We start from the raw sequence: 23,266 nt of genomic DNA on the forward strand, positions 1-23,266 counted from the left end.
ATTTATGAATCACAAACTAAGACAGAAGTCCTCATTGTCACAGTCCACCTTGGGAAGGTGCCATGTAGGAATCTGGTAATTCCGTTTCTCAGTAATTCCAACACACTGTTTCCTCTTCAGCATTGGGAAAGATGGCAGTTTCTTTAGTTAGTACCAGGTGATATAGTTATCTGCATTTATGGTCATGATATATATATTAAATTCATGTCTTTAACAACTATAATCAAATGTGTTGCAAGATGGTTGCATGATGGGAGGAATTCAAACATTAAAACCAGGTGTTACAATAGTAGGGCCTCTCTCTCATCTATGGGCAATATGCTCTTTTATGACTGAAAAATCAGGCACAATTGCTCACTCTCTTTTAATTTTTTTCTTACATTAAAAAAAATACATCTAATAGGAATCATTAATCTAATAGAAGTTAAATGCTTATGGGATGTGACTCCAGTCTTCCGAGCTCACCAGGGACTGTTTTGTTGAACTCAGTATGGCCAAAGACCACCCTGAACTGTTGGGATAAAGCCCAGTGGTACTATTTAGACTGCATAATTCACATATAAGGAAGTTGCTTCTGTGAATAATTATGTCCTCAAATAGCTTATGTGCTCAATACTTTGAAATCAAGCATCATTCATTTTTCAAGTATGTACATATTTGTTTAAGGAATAGTTCAATAAATGAAAGAATGCTCATTTTAAGGATACAGCACCTCTGCTATTTCAGAGCGCATCCATTACAGTTCACATGCTTGGTCCATTACCTTAATAATGTATTTCAGAATAGGGCAGTCTCCACCGCGAGGGCTAGTGATGCTGAGCAGCCTAGCACTGCAAGAAAGCATTGACACAACAGGGCAGATGCTGTCCTCAGTTTCAAATGGGCCATCCTCATGGCCCAGCAATCCCACAATACTTATCCTCACAGGATAAACCTCAGATCTCTCCAATCCATTATTTACTACTACTTATTTTAGACAGACAACCACACCTCCTACTTTTTTGGGGAAAAATAAAAAGAAACAGAACAGAGCCGCTTTTGTACTCAATACAAAACTCACAAACTTACATCTGCATATAAACTTCTTTCTTGTGATAATACAAGATTAGTTTTTCATTTCTAAAGCCAATACCTCCATCTGTGCTTTGGAACCATTTCCCTCCCATCTTCTTACATACATTATGCTATCAATAATTCATTTTTTCCTTGCATTCCTCTCCCATTTATTTATTTATTTATTAGTCACGCTGTGTGGCTTGTGGGATCTTAGTTCTCCGACCAGGGATTGAACCTGGGCCACAGCAGTGAAAGCTCCAAGTCTTAACCACTGGACCACCAGGGAACTCCATCGCTCCAAAGTTTAGCCTTGCCTCAAAAAAATAGTTTCTATGCCATTTTGCTCACCTTCCCAAATTTTCTGAGGGAGGTTCTAAACTGCTGGTCTCCTTTTCTTACCTCCTATTCCATAACCACTTCAATCTGGCTTTATTCTTCATTACTTGATAAAATCAATGATGACCATAATGCTAAACCCAACAATATTTATTCCTCATTTTACCTAATTTAGCAGCAGATATCAACAGTGTTGACTATTTCTTCTTCAAAATACCCTCTTTGCTTGCCTTCTATGATGCATCATCACCCTCTAGTTTTTCTCCCCTACTCAGTGTTCAGTGCAGGATGATTCCCTTCTAGCAAGCCACTAGATGTCAGATTCCTGAAGATTTGTCTTAGTCCTTTTCTCTTATCACGTACTATCTCCAGCAAACTGGTATCAGTTACATCCAAGGCTTCTATCAATATTTATATCCAGATGTCGTATACAAATTTTAATTAAACATTTTATTTTGAAATAATTGTAGATTCACATGCAGTTTTAAGATGTAATACAAAGAGTTCCCATGTACCCTTTACCAGTTCCCCCCAATGGTAACATCTTATAAAATTACAGTACAATATCATGACCAGCTTATTAATATATCATCCAGATACAGAACAGCTTCATCACCCCCAGGATGCTTCATGTTACCCCACTTCCCTCTCACCCCCCAATCCCCCTCTATCCTTAACCCCTGGCAACTACTAATTTGTTCTCCATTTCAATAATTTTGTCATTTCATATATTCATTAATGCATACACATATTTAATTGTCCTAAAATGAAATTATATACCATTTAGAAAGGAATAGATACATAGCCTTTGGATTAAAAAAAAAGAAGAAGACTTCTTAAAAGAAAAATTTTCATCCTGATCTCTTAGTATTACAACATCAGGTGAGGGAAAGAGAAATAGAAAAGATGTCCAGAAGTGGGAAACTATACAGGTAAAAGGTACAGAAGCATGAAGAGTTAGGACTTAGGCAGGTAATAGTAAAACCACTTTTTTGGAAAAATTAAATTTAAAATAGGTAGGATAGTCACAACAGGAAATATATGGTTTATTTGTACAGCTATAAATGAGAGATTTTCAACATTTTATTCAGAATGCAACACAGTATAGATTCTAAGAGATCAAATCGTTTCCAATCTTCCCTCTTGCCGTAGCCAATTTTATATCTCAGGTTTATAAGTCCTGCTTAAACTTCAGACACAGGCTCCAGTACACTAATTCTGCAACCTAGGATTAAGTTCACATTTGAGTAGATTGATAAATCACGTACCAGCTACAGCTCTTACAGCCTGTAGGGATGGGATAGGATTCTGTTTCACACGTGAGGCTTCTTTCCATTTCTAGAAAAATTTTATTCTAATTCTGAGTTATTTTTTTAAACTGCTCAGAAGTGAGCCATGCAAATCATATAGAAAAGATACAGCGTTTTAAACTATGGTAATAATTTTAAAACTGCTAAACTTCGGTTCTTCAATATTATTATTAGTTTATATTTTCTCTAACGGATATGTTTCCTTTGTGAATTTGACTCTCTGCTATAATGTTTCTTCATCTGATTTATAATGGTGGTTACCATGGAAGAAGGAAATGTGTTATCACATGAACTTAAGCATAACTACAAAAACTTTCCAAGAGAAATCACTTTGGTCAAACATACTTTTCTCTATTGAAAAGAAAAGCGTATCTATCACGTTAGAAAAGAAAATTTCAGGAAGTTGTAAAATTTAGTGCTCTTTCAAAATTATTTCAAAAGTTTCAATCAATATAGCAAATATACAACAGTATAGAGAGTAAGAAAAAAGAATTGGAAAACTTTTATATACAAAATTAAGATTTTATTCTGATTATGGAAGTCTAGGATATTGCTAAAACTCACTAAAATGTTAGCAGTAGTGATGACTCTGTGGGTGAGTGATATGTAAAAAATGCTACCAAATTCAAAGGTCCACTTAAGGGCTTATGCAACCAAAGAGGTTACATGGAAGAGCTGGGAGTAAATTAAACCTTCAAGGAAAGATGGGATTCTACAGATGGCTTTTTTTTTTTTTTTGCGGTACTCGAGCCTCTCACTGTTGTGGCCTCTCCCATTGCGGAGCACAGGCTCCGGATGCGCAGGCTCAGCGGCCATGGCTCACGGGCCCAGCCGCTCCACGGCATGTGGGATCTTCCTGGACCAGGGCACGAATCCGTGTCCCCTGCATCGGCAGGCGGACTCTCAACCACTGTGCCACCAGGGAAGCCCCAGATGGCATTTTTGAAGAGAAAGGGAGATTTAGCTTCGACTAGGTTCAGCTCTAGAACATTTTTATTAGTTTGGGGACTAATTAGAGTATTTAAAATTTATTGAGTGTTTACTATGTGCCAGGCTATGTTCTAAGTACTTTTACATGCTTTAACTCATCTAACCCTCTCAGCAATCCCAGTAGTCAAGGGCTCTTATCCCCATTTTACAGAGGAAGAGATTGAGGCACACAGAGGATAAGTAACTTGCTGAGGGTTGCAGAACTACTAAGTGGTAGAACATGATTTGAAGCCTGGCTGGCAGGCCTGCCATCTATGCCCTCTGCATAGAACCTCATATAGCCATTCACATGTCCATTTCAGACATTTCTTGTCCATTTCAAGAGATGAGGAAACTGAGATACAGCAGGTCCAGGATTAGAACCCATGCTGTATCTCATGTTTTCAACATCTGTGCTTCCAGCTTGGCCAAAGTAAAGGGCTGTAAAGTAAATTCATAGCATACAGGCTAGATAAGTCAATGTAAGCCAAATATAAAAGGATTTTGAGCAAAAATTTTAAAATTTGGACTTGATTCTTAAATTCCTTAGTGTCTAGGTGCTCAATAAATTTTCTTGAATTAATGAATGAATGAATGAATATAAAGCTAAATGGGGAAATTATTACATCAGCTTCTCCTCCAGACATTTAGTGGTAGCATGGCTCACACAATAAAATTTAAAAACCACAGCCAGACAGAGGTAGCTTATTTATTTTCATTAAAATACTTTGCCTGCAATTAGATTCCACTGCCCCAGATCAGCTACAAAATACCCTAAAATAGTATGAATTGTGGCTTTCTGATTTGAATATACACACTTCTGAAAGGTCTGGTTAACTAAGTTCAATTAGTGAGGTCTGGTTAACTAAGTTCAATTAGTGAGATTTCCAGCTTTACTGAAACAGGAGGGAAGGGGGCAGGGCACAACCTTTGAAAGAATGACATAGCCCAAAGACATGACATAAATTGATTAGAACCAAATGGGTCCAAGATGGCAGAGAAGTAGATTTCTACTAGACCTTGCACCTCAGTATACACTCATTGTAACACATCAGCAAGCTAAATGACACACCCACAGGCGCCATGACAGTTCCAAGGCCAACCATAAGGATCAAACAGTGCGTGGTGGCCCAATACCTGGAAATCCCCGCCCATTCCCGAAATAGCTGGAATACTCCTCCCACTCATTAGCCTATGAAATTACCCACCCCTATAAAAACTAACAACCCCATACCCTGGTGCTGCTCTTACCTTCTGAGATGGCCCATGCTCTGTCTGTGGAGTGTATTTCTCTCTAAATAAATCCACTTCTTACCTATCACTTGTCTCTCACTGAATTCTTTCTGCAATGAGACATCAAGAACCTGAGCTTCATTAAGTCCTGAAACCAGGTGTGTGATCTCAGTTGGAAGACCCTGGGTTTTGGCCGGGTTGGAGTCCCAGTCGCATGGGTTCAAGTCCCAATCAGGGTTTTGGCCAGGTTCAAGTTCCGGCCTCGGGGGTTCAAGACCCAATCTGAGGTGCAGTTTCACTACTATGTTTTTATTAAAATAGCTAAGCATAGCAACAATAAAGAACACAATTATCCTGGCAGTTCCCTGGTGGCCTAAGTTAGGACTCCAGGCTTTCACTGCCGAGGCCCAAGTTCAATCCCTGGTCAGGGAACTGAGATCCTGCAGGCCCCACTGCATGGCCCAAAAACAAACAAACAAACAACTATATACATATATATATATATATATATATATATACACACACACACACATATATACATAAAATTAACTAAAAAAATTAAGAGGCTTCCTCAATAATCCTTGACTTTTCTCAGTTACTGCTTGAACTGAACTTAGTTATATCTAGGCTGCTAGGCTCAAATTTTAAAATGTCTTCAACTCATTCAAAAATCTTTATGTTTTAAACAACGTTTTACTCAAAACTGTATTCGCATTTCAAATCCTTCTAGATCAGGGGTCCCCAACCCCCAGGCCACAGACCAGTAGCAGTCCGTGGCCTGTTAGGAACCAGGCCACACAGCAGGAGGTGAGCAGCAGGTGAGCGAAGCTTCATCTATATTTACAGCCGCTCCTCATTTCTTGCATTACCACCTGAGCTCCACCTCCTGTCAGATCAGCAGCGGCATTAGATTCTCATAGGAGGGCAAACCCTACTGTGAACTGTGTATGCAGGGGATCTAGGTGGTGCGCTTCTTATGAGAATCTAAAGCCTGATGATCTGAGGGGGAGCTGAGGCGGTGATGCCAGCGCTGGGGAGCGGCTGCAAATACAGATGATCATTAGCAGAGAGGTCTGACCGCACAGAGACCATAATCAATCAGTTGCTTGCAGACTCATATCAAAACCCTATCAGTAAGTGGCAAGTGAAAGCAAGCTCAGGGCTCCCACTGATTCTGCATTATGGTGAGTTGTATAATTATTTATTATATATTACAATGTAATAATTAGAGAAATAAAGTGCACAGTAAATGTAATGCACTTGAATCATCCCAAAACCATCCCCTCCCACCACCACCACCCCCTCCCGGTCCGTGGAAAAATTCTCTTCCATGAAACTGGTCCCTGGTGCCAAAAAGGTTGGGGACTGCTGTTCTAGATGACCTTTGGCCAAATCAGTATCGAAACTCTCTCTCACCCTTGCTCTTATTCAGTGACGGAGACCTCATCACAGATCGGGTGAGCAGCCCTCTCTCTGCTTTCTCTATTAGAAGCACTAACACTTCATCTCAGGTCTCTTCTTGTTTCAAATAACGTGAGAAAAAACTGACAAATATAGGGAAAACAGGATCTTCTGGTCCTTCTTTCTAGTCCTTTGTTTTTCTGTTTTTCCAGAAATGAAATATAGTTACCTCTTTTTTCCCTTACTAGGCATATCACAGTGAGTTGGTAACATCTGGTTTTTCAGATTACCTTCTGAAAGAACTTGTCATTACATATCTTAGCTTTTCTTTTTTTTTTTGCACTATAGCTGACTTACAGCATCATAATTAGTTTCAGCTGTAGAACATAGTGATTCAATATTTTATACGTTACAGAATGGTCACCATGATAAGTCTAGTTACCATCTGTCACCATACAGAATTATTACAATATTATTGACTATATTCTCTATGCTATACATTACATCCCTGTGAGTTATTTATTTTATAACAGGAAGTTTGTAACTCTTAATTTCCCTCAACTATTTCACTACTCCCCCCACCTCCCTTCCCTCTGGCAACCACCACTTTGTTCTCTGATTCTGAGTCTGTTTCTGTTTTGCTATGTTTGTTTGTTTTGTTTTTTAAATTCTACATGTGAGTGAAACCGTGTGGTATGTATGTCTCTCTCTGTCTGACTCATTTCATTTAGTGTAATATCCTCTAGGTCCATCCATGTTGTTGCAAATGGCAAGATTTCATTATTTTTTATGGTTGAATATTCCATTATATATACACCACGTCTTCTTTATCCATTCATCTATCGATAGACATTTAGATTGCTTCCATATCTTGGCTATTGTAAATAATGCTCCCCAATTTGTTGAGCATTTGTACAATCATTACCTTGAACTGTGTATGGGATAGATTGCTTATCTTCACTTCCTAAGTTCTTCGGGGGTTTTGTTCCTTCTTTGGAACATATTTCTTTGTCTCCTCATTTTGCCTAATTCTCTATGTTTATTTCTAAGTATTAGGTAAGTCAGCTGTGTTTCCTGGCCTTGGAGAAATGGCCTTATGTAGGAGATGTCCTATGGGGCCCAGCAGCACACTACCCTCTGGTCGGCAGAGCTGTGTGCTCTAGGGGTGCCCTTTATGTGGGCTGAGTGGGCCCTTCTGTTGCGATGAGGCAGACTACTGTGGGTGCACAGGTAGGCAGGGCTGGCCCCCATCTGGTTGGCTGTCCAGCTCTGGCTCAAGAGGAGGCTGCCAAACCCACTGGTGGTCAGGACAGGGTCCCAGTGGTGGCTGGCTGTGGGGCCCAAGAGGGGGATCCCGGGACTGATGTTGGCCCACTATATCTTAGCTTCTGCCTGAAACTTTTTACCTAAAGGGTCAGCATACCATCTAAGGGAAAAAGAAAGGTATTAAAAAAAAAAAAAAAGCACCATAAGGTTAAATACATGATCTGTTCTATCATTTCAAAATTTAGCAATAAATATACTTTCTGTAAAATCACCTTAATTATTAATTGGGCCTTGAATTAATTTTAATGAATAATATTCACATCAAATATAACAGAATTAACTATTTGAGCCAATATAGGTCAACTTTGTAAAATAACTTACCCTTCCTTCTCTGTTGCAGTTCAGCTACATTATTCAAACTCTGAAGTTAGCAAGTTTCTCCAGCTGTCCTACAATGAAAGAGGTTCATGCATTAGAGAGAAAATAACAAAAAATTTCAAATGGAAATAAGTTGTTGTCACTGCCTAATTTAACCCTTCAAACCATTTCTCTTCCTGCTTATGATTGGTGTTGTTTTTTGGTTTATAGGGACAGAGCCCCTTTTATTTTTACTTCAGAGATGGAGTACTTTATTACAGAGGGTGGGAAAAACCCACAGCATTTCCAAGACTTTGTGGAGCTTTGCTGTCGAGCTTATAATATTGTCAGAAGACACAGCCGCCTGCTCTTGAACCTGCTAGAAATGGTAAGTCCCTTGGGGAAATAACAGAAATAATAAGCTCCCTTTATGGCTCTCTTTCAGTAGTTTATCTTTTCTAATGGCTTGGAGTTCCCCAAAGAGCTATTCAAAACAGAATGGAATGAACAAACTAAAAGTACCATTGTACAGCTTATAGATACATTTCTTAATAATTCATAACGTTTATTCACAGTTATTGTCTCAAACCTTTCTCTTCACAATAATATTGATGTATTCAGGGGTTATCTCAGTATATTTTGATTAAAGGTCAAGGACAGTATTTTAGAGTATTATATTAATTTCACTGTGCTTTAGAATTTTTTCAAAAGTATTTTTAAAGTACTATTTCATTTTCACATTATGGCAACCCAATGATGTAGAACAAGCAAAGATTTTTCCTGGTTTCCCTCCCAATGTCTGCATTTGATCACTTGCTTATTTTCCAGATTAAGAAACTGAGAGCCAAAAATGTAATTTGACTTCCTAGCAACTTGACTCGAGGGTAGTACACTTACTACATTGATTCTACTGAGCCGTGGTCCTGGGTGCTCTCTGTTGACCAACAGGAGAATTTTTTTTAAAAACATCTTTATTGGAGTATAATTGCTTTACAATGGCATGTTAGTTTCTGCTTTATAACAAAGGAATCAGTTATACATATACATATGTTCCCATATCTCTTCCCTCTTGGGTCTCCCTCCCTCCCACCCTCCCTATCCCACCCCTCTAGGTATTCACAAAGCACTGAGCTGATCTCCCTGTGCCATGCGGCTGCTTCCTACTAGCTATCTATTTTATGTTTGGTAGTGTATATATGTCCATGCCACTCTCTCACTTCGTCACAGCTTACCTTTCCCCCTCCCCATATCCTCAAGTCATTCTCTAGTAGGTCTGTATCTTTATTCCTGTCTTGCCCCTAGGTTCTTCATGACCTTTTTTTTTTTCTTAGATTCCATATATATGTGTTAGCATACGGTATTTGTTTTTCTCTTTCTGACTTACTTCACTCTGTATGACAGACTCTAGGTCCATCCCCCTCAATACAAATAACTCAATTTCATTTCTTTTCATGGCTGAGTAATATTCCATTGTATATACATGCCACATCTTCTTTATCCATTCATCTGTTGATGGACACTTAGGTTGCTTCCATGTCCTGGCTGTTGTAAATAGAGCTGCAGTGAACATTGTGGTACATGACTCTTTTTGAATGATGGTTTTCTCAGGGTATATGCCCAGTAGTGGGATTGCTGGATCATATGGTAGTTCTATATTTACATTCCCACCAACAGTGCAAGAGTGTTCCCTTTTCTCCACACCCTCTCCAGCATTTATTGTTTCTAGATTTTTTGATGATGGCCACTCTGGCCAGTGTGAGATGATATCTCATTGTAGTTTTGATTTGCATTTCTCTAATGATTAACGATGTTGAGCATTCTTTCATGTGTTTGTTGGCAATCTGTATATCTTCTTTGGAGAAATGTCTATTTAGGTCTTCTGCCCATTTTTGGATTTGGTTGTTTGTTTTTTTGATATTGAGCTGCATGAGCTGCTTGTAAATTTTGGAGATTAATCCTTTGTCAGTTGCTTCACTTGCAATTATTTTCTCCCATTCTGAGGCTTGTCTTTTGGTCTTGTTTATGATTTCCTTTGCTGTGCAAAAGCTTTTAAGTTTCATTAGGTCCCATTTGTTTATTTTTATTTTTATTTCCATTTATCTAGGAGGTGGGTCAAAAAGGATCTTGCTGTGATTTGTGTCATAGAGTGCTCTGCCTATGTTTTCCTCTAAGAGTTTGATAGTTTCTGGCCTTACATTTATTTCTTTAATCCATTTTGAGTTTATTTTTGTGTAAGGTATTAGGGAGTGTTCTAATTTCATACTTTTACATGTACCTGTGCAGTTTTCCCAGCAGCACTTATTGAAGAGGCTGTCTTTTCTCCACTGTATATTCTTGCCTCCTTTATCAAAGATAAGGTGTCCATACAACAGGGGACTTTTTAATATTTCATTCCACTGTCCAATGGACAGACCAGATAGGGTGAGAGGAGAAGGATCTGATAGACATATCTTCTGGGAGAAAAATGTGGTGCTTCCTTTGGGCACATACATACACTAGTAATTGCAGCAAATTATAGGAGAGAAATACATCTTTTGTAAATCAGCATGGTGTTTGGAGTCAGTACAATCATCAAAAATAACTGGTTTAGAGCCTTCAGATGACAATTCTACTAGATGCTGTTAAGGGCACAGACTTGGTGCAGGGCCTTCCTGGGTTTGAATTCTAGCTTGGCATTTTACTGGCTACATTCCTCAGGTATGTTACTTAACTCCAGTAGGACTCATGTTTCCTCATCCTCATCTATTAAATGAAGGTAATAGCATCTGCTTTGTAGGACTGATAAATGACCTAATAGTGAATACTTTGCATGAGCATTATGCTAAGTGCTTTATGTGTATTAATTGATTTACATTTCATAATAACCCTATTAGATAATATAAACACTTAGCACAGTGCCTGTCACATAGTAAAATCCAATTAATTTATTATACTAGATCCTTGTTAACCTATAAGAGCACTGTCCATACAGTATCCCCGAATCACTTGGTTATTTAAATTTAAGTTAATTAACATTGAATAAAATTTAAAATTCAGCTTCTAAGTCTCACTAGCCACATTTCAAGTGCTCAATAGCCACATCTGGCTCATGGTACCATATTGGACAGCACAGATATAAAACATTTCCATCATAGCAGAAAAGTTCTATTGCGTAGTGCTAAATAAATGTTGACCTTGTTGCAGTGAAGATTTGATTTTGATCCTTGTTTCATTTTTCAAGCAACATATGCACCTTACTTTTTTCCTCTCTGTCTTGGAAAATATGTATTTATAAATATACTATATACATGTAGTCCTTCATTTAGAAAGACACTTTGGTCACTTCACACATAAACTGGATATATAAGGTCCTGCCCGTCTCCAGTCTTCACGTTGGCTTTCCAGTAACAGCCAATGATTCATATTGGTAGAATTTCATTCTATCTCCCAAGTCTATTAGGTCATATTGCAATTATCAGATGGTTTATAGTTCATAATCTGCATTCATAACAATGGTAAAACCCTACAAAGACTGAGTCCATGACCTTGACTCCATTTCATAATAAATATCCAGGTAGTTATCAACTCTAATATCCTTTTGGGCTGTAGCAGGGTCTAACTCATGAATCCATGAGCTCTTGAGTACTTAAAATGTGCCAGAAGCTGTGGAGAATACATTAACGTATGAGACCCAGTCAGTCTTAAAATTTTTAATTTAATAAAGAAGGTAAAATTCATGTACACAGGCAAATGAGGTATCTAGCGTTTCTAAATGTCTAAAATGCTATAAATAACTTCATACTAGGAGTAAATACCATATTCTAACAACAACTTCAACTAGTGACAGACGTTTCAAAAATAAACTCGAAGCAGAAAAGCACAAATATCATTTCATACTCTTTCTCAGATGACAGTAAAATTATGCTGAATGACAAGTAAGCATGTTAAAATAATGTGAAAGGACAGCTTTTTGAAAAAAAAAATGATTCTAAAAGCTATTGGTGGGCTTTTTTCTTTTGTTTAATAAATGTTTCTACCTACCTAATAAGAAAACTTTTAGCATTTGAGTCATAATACATTAAATAGTCATTAAAGAGTTTGTATGATGTTATTTCATTTAAAAGAAGTAGATACATGGTATTTTCATCAAGTATTGAAATAATTTCTTATAAAGTAATATTAAAATCAGATGTTGAAGGTTTCTGGTATATAGTGTTTGCAAAAAATTTCCCTAACTACTGGGCATATACCCTGAGAAAACCATAATTCAAAAAGAGTCATGTACCAAAATGTTCATTGCAGCTCTATTTACAATATCCAGGACATGGAAGCAACCTAAGTGTCCATCAACAGATGAATGGATAAAGAAGATGTGGCACATATATACAATGGAATATTACTCAGCCATAAAAAGAAACAAAATTGAGTTATTTGTAGTGAGGTGGATAGACCTGGAGTCTGTCATACAGAGTGAAGTGAGTCAGAAAGAGAAAAACAAATACCGTATGCTAACACATATATATGGAATCTAAGAACCAAAAATGTCATGAAGAGACTAGGGGTAGGACGGGAATAAAACGCAGACTTACTAGAGCATGGACTTGAGGATATGGGGAAGGGGAAGGGGAAGCTGTGACAAAGTGAGAGAGTGGCATGGACATATATACACTACCAAACGTAGGGTGGATAGCTAGTGGGAAGCAGCTGCATGGCACAGGGAGATCAGCTCAGTGCTTTGTGACCACCTAGAGGGGTGGGATAGGGAGGGTGGGAGGTAGGGAGACACAAGAGGGAAGATATATGGGAACATATGTATGTACAACTGATTCACTTTGTTGTAAAGCAGAAACTAACACACCATTGTAAAACAATTATACTCCAATAAAGATGTAAAAAAAAAATTTCCCTATATTTTAATTATTCAAGCATGACTTTTAGGCTAATGAAGAAATTTTGGCAGTGAAGGGTACTAATTCAGATTAATCTTGTAATCTTATATTTAAACTTTTACAGAAATTGAAACAGAGATAAGCAGCAATGTGGACCAATTAGACCAGTGAATAAATATATGTAAATCAGCAGTGTGTTATTATCTCTCTTTCTGGTTATTAACCTCTTGATTCTCTTCTCTTCACATTTTTTTCCTATGGGATTCTGTAGATAACCAAAGCATCAGTAAAGGTTTCAAGACCACACCTTCTCTGGTAGAGCTTCTTATAAAATAAAAACCAAATTTAAATTTACAAAAGATTATTTTCTACCTATGTGGGAAATCTATATTTCCCTCAATTCTCTCTCAAACTAACTCTTTTTGTGTTAACTTACTTAAAAAGAATTTAATCGACTGTGCCATAACCTAGTTACAACTTGAGAAATACTTGATATGGGTCATAAATTCTACCTTTGTTAGTGAATGGTCACTAACAAAGGATTATGAGCCACAAGTGTTTGGTGAGTCTGCTATGGAGTAAATTGTTCAGCCTTGGTTGAGAGCAGCATATTTCCATGTATTCACAGTCCTTTTTGTTTACTCCTGGGAAAAGCTGGGGAAAATAATCCATGAAATTCCCATCTTTCTTAAAACCAAAACATCTGTAGAGACTGAAGAATGTTGCTAGCTGGATTCACTAACATAAAAGCCTGTATTTCATCAGCTTTTCTCTTATTAAAAAATCAATAGCAATTATAATAGAAGGCTCCCAAAGAACATAGGGACCATTCACCCAGTTTAAAATGTTTATCACACCCATTTTTATATCAGATATTTCCCAGCAGAAATCTTTCTAACTTCTCTATGTGGTGGCAAAGAGTGTCTGCTTCCCTAAGCACAACTATCAAAATAGATTTGGACTTAGTAGGGGAAGAGCAGAAGTAAAAAAAAAAAAAAAAAAAAAAAAAATTAATGTTCCTATCCTTTAAAAAAGAACTTATCTGTTTATTATCTGTACTAGCCACCCTTTCCCTTTCTTACTGCCCCAATTAAAGTTATAACCCATGTAATCTAAGCCAGGGAGGCACTTGAACCACATCTCTGTGGGTCAGTGAACAGACCTGACTAAGTGGACCCAGGTATGAGGCCATCCATACTCTGATGTGCAGAGTCATATCACTCAAAGCCTCCTCTCTAAGGAATGAAGCACATCAACAAGGGCAAAGTTAGCACTTGTTACCTTTAATCAGCCACATGAAAGGGAGAGAACTTGGGTTTGAAGCCATCTGCACTTGGCACCTGGTGTGTGTGTGTGTGTGTGTGTGTGTAGGAAGGGATAAGTATAGGGTCTACTTCCCAAGGAAATGTTTGACAGAGTCCTAAATGAGCAGGTGTGAATTCAGAATATCCAGAGAAACTAGAAAGCAATTCATATCTAGGGAAGAAGCTTGTTCATAGTAAATGGACAGTCATAGTGTGATAATGGGGGAAACTGCCACAATAAATACACACATGTCTCTAGAACTCTGAGTACAGAACTGATAAGATAAAACGTAATCTAGACTCTAGTTGCTGTTGGCAATGTATCTCCCTATGGTTGATTTTAAGTTTATTAGTTGGGGTTGAACTTGCTATCTATAGGTTTTAAATGCCTGACAGATATATTTTCATTCATTCACTCATGCATTCATTATTTCACAGACATTCATTAAGTTCTAACTACTTACAAAGTACCACGTTAACAATTCAGACAATTCAACATGGAATAAAAAACTAATTTATGTTCTCAAAGAACTTAAAATCTAATGTGACAAACACACATGACAAAACGTAGTTAAAGCTAGGCAGAAATAAATACTATGAAAGACATGTAACCAAAATAGGATTACTGTACAAAGAAAGCAAGTTATAAAATCTTATCAAGAGGATCTGTGGTGCTTTCAAGGAGGAAGGCGTATTTGAGATGAGCCTTTAAAAAGAATTTCAATAGACAAGGAAGGAGAGGAAAGGGATCCTGACTGAAAGAAAAGTATAAGTGTCTGTGGAGGCTTAAAGAGCATGGGCATGATATGTGTGGGAAATGGGGGGAAGCAAATGCACCCAGTCTGTGGCACAGTTGGAGACCTATGTAGATGGTGAGGTTGAAGTGATAGATCACAAGTAGATTAAGAAAGGCATTTAGAACAGAATGAACATTTTAGACTTTTATATATAGTCACCTGAGAACCTAGAAGTTTCTTTGTTTTTGATGAAGGGAGTACCATCATCTAGCTTGGATTTTAGACAGATAACTCAGAAATTATGTAGTTAGAGAGGTAGCAATTGAAGAACTAGAAAAGGGCTATTCAAGTTATCTAAGCAAATGAAGATGAGGAGCTGAACTAGGACAATAATGGAAAAGGGAATGAATACATGAGACTGTTGAGATGGTTTTTATAGAATTAAGTGATTGAAATTGGGAATCAAGAAAAAGAGAATCAAAGAAGATATGAAATTCTTGTTGTATGGACAATGATGGCAGTGAAATATGAAACAGGAAAAAGGAGGAAGAGTTTATGGGAGAAGAAAATTTGCTCAGATCTAGATATCATGAATCTGATATCATCCATTGGAAAGACATCCATGAGGAAAGACAGCTTACAATTTCCCAGGACTACCTAATCCATTCCCATGGTTTCAATAACTATCTGCATGCTAATGACTCCCAAATCTATATTCATGCTTTAGATCACACCCAGCCCTCCAAATATATCCAGTCACCCAGTTTTCTCAATTCTACTTCCTACATATATTTAAAATCTAATAACTTTCCTTCATTCCTAAACAAGTCTACTAGTCCAGCCTCTTATTTGGCCACACTTTCATCTGTTTTTAACACATAACCATGATGATCTTTCTTGTACACAATTCATTCTTTTAATGCTCATTTTAAAACACTAAAAGAACTTTCCTTGCCATTGGGACAAAGTACAAAACATTTCCAATTGCTAAAACATCCTGCACTACTTGGCCTTTTCAGCTCCATCTCTTGTCACTCACCCACAGGACACCCAATGTTCCAGAAAGCTATCCTGGATCTCTTCTGCAAACAAATGGAAGGTATCTGGCTCTCCTCTGTCCACCTATATATGCTATCCCCTCAGTCTGGGTGGGAAGAGTAGGAAAGGAAAACAGTTTCAAACCCATTTTTCTCACTTGAACTTCATCAAGTCAATCACAACTTAAACCATCCTCCATACCTGTATTCTCAGTTTATCTATTATTTTTAGGATCAACAGCATGGTTCCTAACTTCCCACTGCTGTAAAAGTGCCTCTGTTCCCAGAGTAGGAAATAATTTATTTTAGTCATGAGATACACTGATGATATTCTTCTTTTTTCCCTCGGAGTTCAAATTTATCTCAGAAAGATCAATTTTTTTCCTACGATGTTTGCCTATAACTAAAGAGAATATTATCCCTTCAATCTACATTGTAATTTAAGTGAAATATTTTTCCAAAGTTTGGCAGAAAAAATACCTGAGCCTTTGTACAATTTAATCTTTGTTTCATTGTTTTAATAACTTCTACTAAATTCAGTCATCACTTAACTAGGGAAAATTGTGTTCTTGTAGTATGAGTCATAGAGTCATGAAAGAACATAAGATTAAAAAGCAAAGGAATGGAGCCTAAAATTAAGAACCAGAAAGATGAGTTTTATTCTCTGTCCTTACACACCATTTGACCTGGACACTTCACTTACAGGTTTTAGGGCATTAAGTTTTTCTTCCTGAAAATAGGAATTGTGATATAATTCTTGTGTTATAATTTATATGTATAGAGCTCTTTCTTAGTCATTAGCATTTGATTCTCCCAGAACATGTTGGATATTTTTCTTTGCATATTTTTATATCCACTTTAAAAATGAGAAAGTAGAGGTTCAAACAGGTTAAGAGACTTTTTCAAGATCATTTAGATTTTAAATGATGGGTCCAGAAATTCTGACATTAGAACTCTTATTATTTCTATTCTCCCATGCTGAATATGGCTCTTCAACAAGAAGACAAGATGAAGATTTGATTTACATTTATTCTGAGGTTTTTTGTTTCTGTTTTATTTATCTTGTTTTGTTTGTGTGTTTGCTTGTGTTTTTAAGATGTTACATGCAGGATTGCCTGAGCTAAGTGGAATCGAAGACCTGAAATATGTGTATAATAATCTTCGTCCACAAGACACAGACCTGGAAGCGACAAGTCATTTTACCAAGTAAGATTAGCAGTGAATGTGTGAGTATGCATGAATACAGACACATGTTTCACATTTGAGATGATTTTAGGGTGAACAGTCATTGGTATGAAGCTGTCATTTCTGCAAGTTTGTGTCTTTTTCCCAAGGGATAGAAAAGGAGCAATGTGAATGTCTAGCAGAAGGCCTGAGTCAGTGTTTCTGTAGCAAGCTATTGTTTGCTAACCAGCCTCCTCATATAATACATTACTCAATAAGAGGTCATTGAAAAGAGCAAGAGCTGACATAAATAAATTGGTTGTTCTACTTGAACTATGTCCAGAAAAACAATTTGGAAAAAAGAGATTTATGATGAGATATGGACTCACTAATTTCATCTCTATGATGATACAAATATAATATTTGATGACTTTCTTCTATTTTTAATACAGTTTTTACTAAGCAAGTCTGGGGTAACACTAGTGTACATCAAGTTCAGAGTCTGGGCACAGCAAAGTGATGGTCAGTTAGACTCAGAATTATTATCAGAAGGGTGGTGCATTTTATGATATAAGATTCTTTTGGACTTCAGTTTTTGAATGGATAGCATAATTGCTAGCAAATTTTAGGTGCTCAATAAATGTTAGCTGTAATTATTATCCTAGTAAATATTTTAAGTAGAGAAATACAGTGCTCTTTCCTATAATTTCTTGATATTGAAACTTATTTGAGTCTAATTTTTAATTTTTCTAATATTTTCAACTGGAAATTTGGAAACACAAATTATATTTTTTAATAGATATATGCTCTGTCCTTTTGAAGAAAACAGTACTTATAGTTCCCACACAGGTATTACTTTTCTCTCCTTTTTCCAGAATGTATAGTGTAGAATCTCTCTCCATTCCAAGGGAGTCAGGGGAGTTCATGGGGATGCATGTCCGAAACACTTGGAGAATTTCACTTTTGCAAGGAATCTCTGTTTCATGAACTTGAATGTATAGGCTGCTCTTGTGGTTGAGTAGAAGCAATATGACAGAATCACAGAATACTAGAGCTGCAAGAGCCCTTATAGTTAATTTATTCTGACAATAAATATGCAAACTAGAAAACCGAGATCCAAAGAATTAAGAGGCTTGCCCACAATTAAAAGAAGTCGTAAGAAATAGAGCTAGGACTAGGGCCCAAAGCTAAGACTTTGATCGCATGCTCTAGGATTTTTTCAACATTTACCATTGGAAAGTATATATGATTAAGGAACTCCAGGCAGAGCTCCTGCCAAAAATATTCCTTCCTGCTATCTGGTTTGTTTCTGAAATTCTACCATTAGAAATTCTTTTGGTGAGTCTAGTAGGTTTTTTGAGTCTTGAAAATGCCCTTTACTAGTAAAGTTACCTCTGAAAGAAGCTTTTGTTTATATCCACTTAGAAAACTACAAATATTAGTTGACAACTGTCTGTGGCCAAAGACACTAGCTTGAAGACTGGCAGAAGTGTTTCAGATCCTTGGTTTCAAGGATGAGGGACTCTCAAGTTGCCTCAACTAATGGGGACAAGGGACTTGTATGAGAAATCCCAAGGAAGGGCTGAGTCAGCCTGCCTCAGGAAAAACAGGACATCTGTCACAGAGCCTGGAAGGTCCTTCAGAGTTCAAGAGAGCTCTGGGGAATCTCATGAGTAGGAATCAGCCTTTCAGTCTAGCTGCCATCCCTTGTCCAGTTAACTATACCCGAGGTGGGTGGGTTAACATGGTACCAAAAACAGTCCCCTCGGGCTATCCCATCAGGGTCAGACCGGGATGCCTTTCTTTAAAGTGGGCAGCTGTAAGGCAGACGCAATTATTGACATGTCGTTGAGACAGGGTGGGGTGATAGGGGAGGAGCATAGAGAGGGCCAGAAAAGGTGGACGTTGAAAACGTGATTGGGCTGCAACCTGTGTTTGATATGTTTGATATGTCATTGCTTGGACAAAGCAATTATAGTGCTGCAGTTCACAAATTATCCCTCCTACAATTTAAAACAAAGGAAAAAACTATATATTGGATGAAAAAAGCTCTTTCAGGCCACGGCCACAGGAAAAAGGTAAATAGGCTTTATTTGTCTGCCAGAGTCCCATCCCTCCACATCCTCCAACTTCATCTGACACACTCAGATCTGTAAGGGGCAGAATCTTAGAGATGCGTGACCTTGCCTCTTGACTCATGCTTCCCTTCCTGTTCAAGAGGATGTGAACTAATACAGGAAGTAGATCTGAAGCCAGTAACTTCCTAGCAGTGAGCTAGACCTCATTATCCTGCCTGCATATCTCTGCCAGGCTAATTTTCTCACTTTCAGATGTTATGTAGTATGTTCTGTTAATTAAACTTCTTTCTACAACTTTATGGTAAATAACTTGTTCTCCATGGCAGACTTAAAAGGCATCTAGTCATCTAAACTAGGGCGCGTCATTTCTCTTCAATAATTGTCTTTGACTTGCCATTTCTTACCTCTTACTTTTGAGGACCTTATAAATGTGATTGTCTTTATCAAGGTTCATCCACACCACCTCTATGATTCCCAGATGAATTATTGTCAGGGTAGATCACGTTGTCAATATACATTAATTCCTGCTTTGTCTATTTAACTCACATGCATAGCCTCATCAAAAACGCTCCCTAAGAATCATAAAATTACTAGAATAGAGGCAGGGGGTCTGATTTATTTTCAGTCCTACCCATCCCTTGAGACTCTGGACCTCATCCACAAAATCTTCTCAGATTATTCTAGTACCAACTACTCTTTTCTTCTTTAATTCTACAGAACATGTATTATTTCATGATATGCTTCATTTATTACTGAATTACATACTGTCTAGTATATCACCTAAGTAAATATGCTTGTTGGTTATATCAGTAATGTCCCAAGTAAAGCAGGGGACATATTCCCATTTCCCTACTTCCAAAAGTCCAAAAGTACCTGAATGTGAAACAAGTTCTAGTCCCTTAAAATATATTAAAAAGTTTAATTTAACAGAAAATACAATTTAAACATGAAACATTTAAGTGTATAGAAGTCATATAACAATGGCTAACATGTAATACAGTGCTTCTTATATTTCAAGCCTTACTCTAAGTACTTTTCATACAGTAACTTATTTAATCATCATAACAAGTCTATGAGGTTGTATCACTTTTATCTACATTTTTAGATTAGGAAATTGAGACCCCAGAGGAATAAAATGATTTGCCAGAGGACACAGCTGGCAGGAGACAGAGCCACAATTAGAATCCAGGAGTCATGCTCCAGAGTGTGTGGTCTTAAATTCTACCCTGTGTGCTCAAGTCCACCCCTCCCATATGCAGGCTTCCGGGGATGTGCTGCTTCATAATTCAGACCACAGTTTTCTCAAGGTTCCTCAGAGCCCATGTTGGCTGCAGTTTCACCAAGGTGAGCCTATAACCTTCCTTGGGCACTAATCCTCATTCCTGAATATCCCGAGCCTTGGTGGACAGAGTCCCTTCCCAGAAATATTATCTCTGTGCTACCACCAAGTGTCCCCTGGGTGTTTGGTTCAGGATCTGCTATAACGACTGCCCTGGGAGACCCCCATGGCATAATTTGACTAATGATGCCAAGGCCGTCACCTTCTTTCTTTTTTCTGTTTTGGCCCATTACCAGGTGCCTTGAACCTCTCTGTATTGTTTTCCACTTTTCTTCTCAGAGAAATCTCCCATGAGACTCACCCTACCATTCATTTCCAAGAGCCTGTCTCAGTAGTATCTTTTATCCTAAAATCTCAACTATGTACCTTTATTTTTTAGATATGATTTAATATGTTTTGAGATTTCCTTTTCAACTCTTCTCTAAGTTCCTTGGTCAGCATATGTAGATCAAATGTTGAGGATCTTTTCTATCACATATTCCATCCAGCACTTTGAAGAACCTATTATCGAAGTTCAAGAAGCCTCAGTTGAATGTGACTGTGATTCTTTACCATTTAAAAAAGTTATTTAAACTCACTGTTATTTAGATGTTTAAAATTCTCAAGAAAATTATACAATATTTCTTTTGTTAATACTTAAACAATGTATAGAGTGAATTTATAAAAGTAGGCTGGTGAATTAAAAATAATAAGGGAGGCTTAAAAATTATGTTCACTTGTTTACTTTTCTGTGTAAATAATACTGTTAAGCTAAGTTCTCTGACATTATATGGCTATCAAAACTTAAGGAAAAACTTGAAGTGTAGATGTCAGTGCACATAATTTACCAAAAAAGAGATCAAGTTCATTAATGGATCCAACATTGGTCTTGGTGCTTCAATGAGTGTCATTAACTCGGATATACTTTTGAGAGGCCCTGCATATTTAAATACCTTGTTCTCTTTGTTCTGAAAAGCTAAATGTGTTTCATGCCACTTTTTATTCGGATACTACTAAGATACAGATAAAAATAAGTTGAAAATCCACCCACTCCCACCACCACCACTAAGCTCATAGATCTGGGTCATGAATAAGGACTAAGCCATCTGAGACCCAGCATGTGTGGATACCTTAAGTGCCCTAGTCCTGACCACTGTATTAGCATTAAGAGGCTGCCGCTCTTGACCCTGTTTGAGACTTGAAAGAAATGGCTTTTTCTGCCTCTCTGAGAGAGTCCTCTATTTATGAACAATACAGGATCTTACTTCACTCTTGGGTATTCACATTCTGGGCTAAGAGCTGATCATAAGAGCTTCAGAGGATGCTGTACTCTGTGTGGCATTAAAAAATTATATTACAATGAATGGCATTTAGAGAAAAATGAAAATAAAATTGGTTTACTGGACACAAAGGTTTTTCACATCATTGCCAACTCCTCTCTCTGCTTCCCTTACATTTTTTACTCCCCTTGCAGCTGAGTTCTGTTGAATAGAGTCAAGAAAGTATCATGACTCAGTCCCTGCAAATTGATATTCTCATGTAATATCTCTGCCCAGCCCACTGCTGGGCAACAAAGGCAACCATATATTAAAATGCCGTCCAAATGGGTTATTTCAGAATTTTCAGTCACTCTCACACAGGGTTAGCTGTCTTTAGAAAACAGATAACCTATTTCACAGACCAGACTCGGATCATTAAGCATAAATTTCCTGGCCTACCTCCCCTCCCACATGCAGATTATGCTTTTTACTTTACCCATTTCCTCCTCCAGAAATGTGAGAAGAAATTTTCCATGTATTCCCATATATTCCATTTGGCCTGCCAGGCAGATTCTTTGGTTTAGTAAGTATAAGATCCTCTGCTCTTCAGCTAAAGAGAAGAGCAGCTTGAAGACAGCTTGAAGCAAAACAAAACTCCAAACTTCAGAGTAACAAGTTATTTGCATTAGTGAGGTATTTTGATAGCAAGAACTAGATTCTATCTGGTATCCTTGGGGAAAAGGGTATATGTGGACTCAAACTGTAACCTAAACTCCAGAAACCAATATGGCCTAGCCAGTTTCTAAAGGAAATGAAGACCTTCTCCTCTGCTTATCTCTACCTATCATATTCTGCTTCTTTTTGCCTACTGGCCAGTATTCTCTAATATAAATTCCAGAGAGAGACAGTCTAATTAACTTAACTAGTTGTCTTTGACCCTACGGACAGGGTCCTTCATGCCAAGCCATCATGGATTCTGTTGCCCATCCTTATTCTTAACATGGGCCACCCCTTCACAAAGAACAGCCTGGAGCTTCTTCTCTGAACTTTGAGCTTTAGAAAGAACAGTCTTAATTATGAGGGGCCATTGGGAAGAGCAGGCACAATGACTGTCCCAACAAGTACAACTGTGAAGCTGCTGAAAATGTTGATAGCATCCAGAGAGAGTGCTTCTGGACTTCACAAAGACAGGAGTCAGAGTCTCTGAGCCACCTAGAGTGTGCAGACACAATGCCAGAAATTCCCAGTTTTCCCTGCATTCCTTCTTGTTTATTTCTCACGGCTATAGGGTGAGACAAGGCTCTTTATGCTCAAATGTCTCAAAACATAATTCAATGGCTTTCTATCTGGTGTCTCTTGAGAATTGAGAAACAGAGTATAGGACAGGAATGCAGATCCCTGGGTTCTTTTATCATTAAAGTTTCTGATTTTTTTTTAGTATTTTGCAAATTGTCATCTCATGGATTGTTGTAATTCCATAAATATGGGTCAAAGTTTTTCTTTGCCTTAGCTTAACCATTGATACCTACAGAAATAAATACTCATAAGAAAAAACAAACAAAAAAACAGAACC

At 37.6% G+C, this 23,266-nt stretch overlaps 1 protein-coding gene across 3 annotated transcripts in view; it reads left to right on the forward strand.

The window, feature by feature from the left end:
• Positions 1–23,266, forward strand: part of PIK3C2G (phosphatidylinositol-4-phosphate 3-kinase catalytic subunit type 2 gamma) — a 342,287-nt gene that overhangs the window by 221,981 nt on the left and 97,040 nt on the right. For all 3 annotated transcript variants that reach the window (XM_059082718.1, XM_059082719.1, XM_059082720.2), the window contains 2 exons: positions 8,160–8,316; positions 16,971–17,080. In XM_059082718.1, coding sequence (XP_058938701.1) covers positions 8,160–8,316; positions 16,971–17,080 — 267 coding nt within the window. The remainder of the gene's footprint in view (positions 1–8,159; positions 8,317–16,970; positions 17,081–23,266) is intronic.

The sequence above is a fragment of the Kogia breviceps genome, chromosome 12 (genome assembly GCF_026419965.1).
Source record: "Kogia breviceps isolate mKogBre1 chromosome 12, mKogBre1 haplotype 1, whole genome shotgun sequence".
Lineage (NCBI taxonomy): Eukaryota > Metazoa > Chordata > Mammalia > Artiodactyla > Physeteridae > Kogia > Kogia breviceps.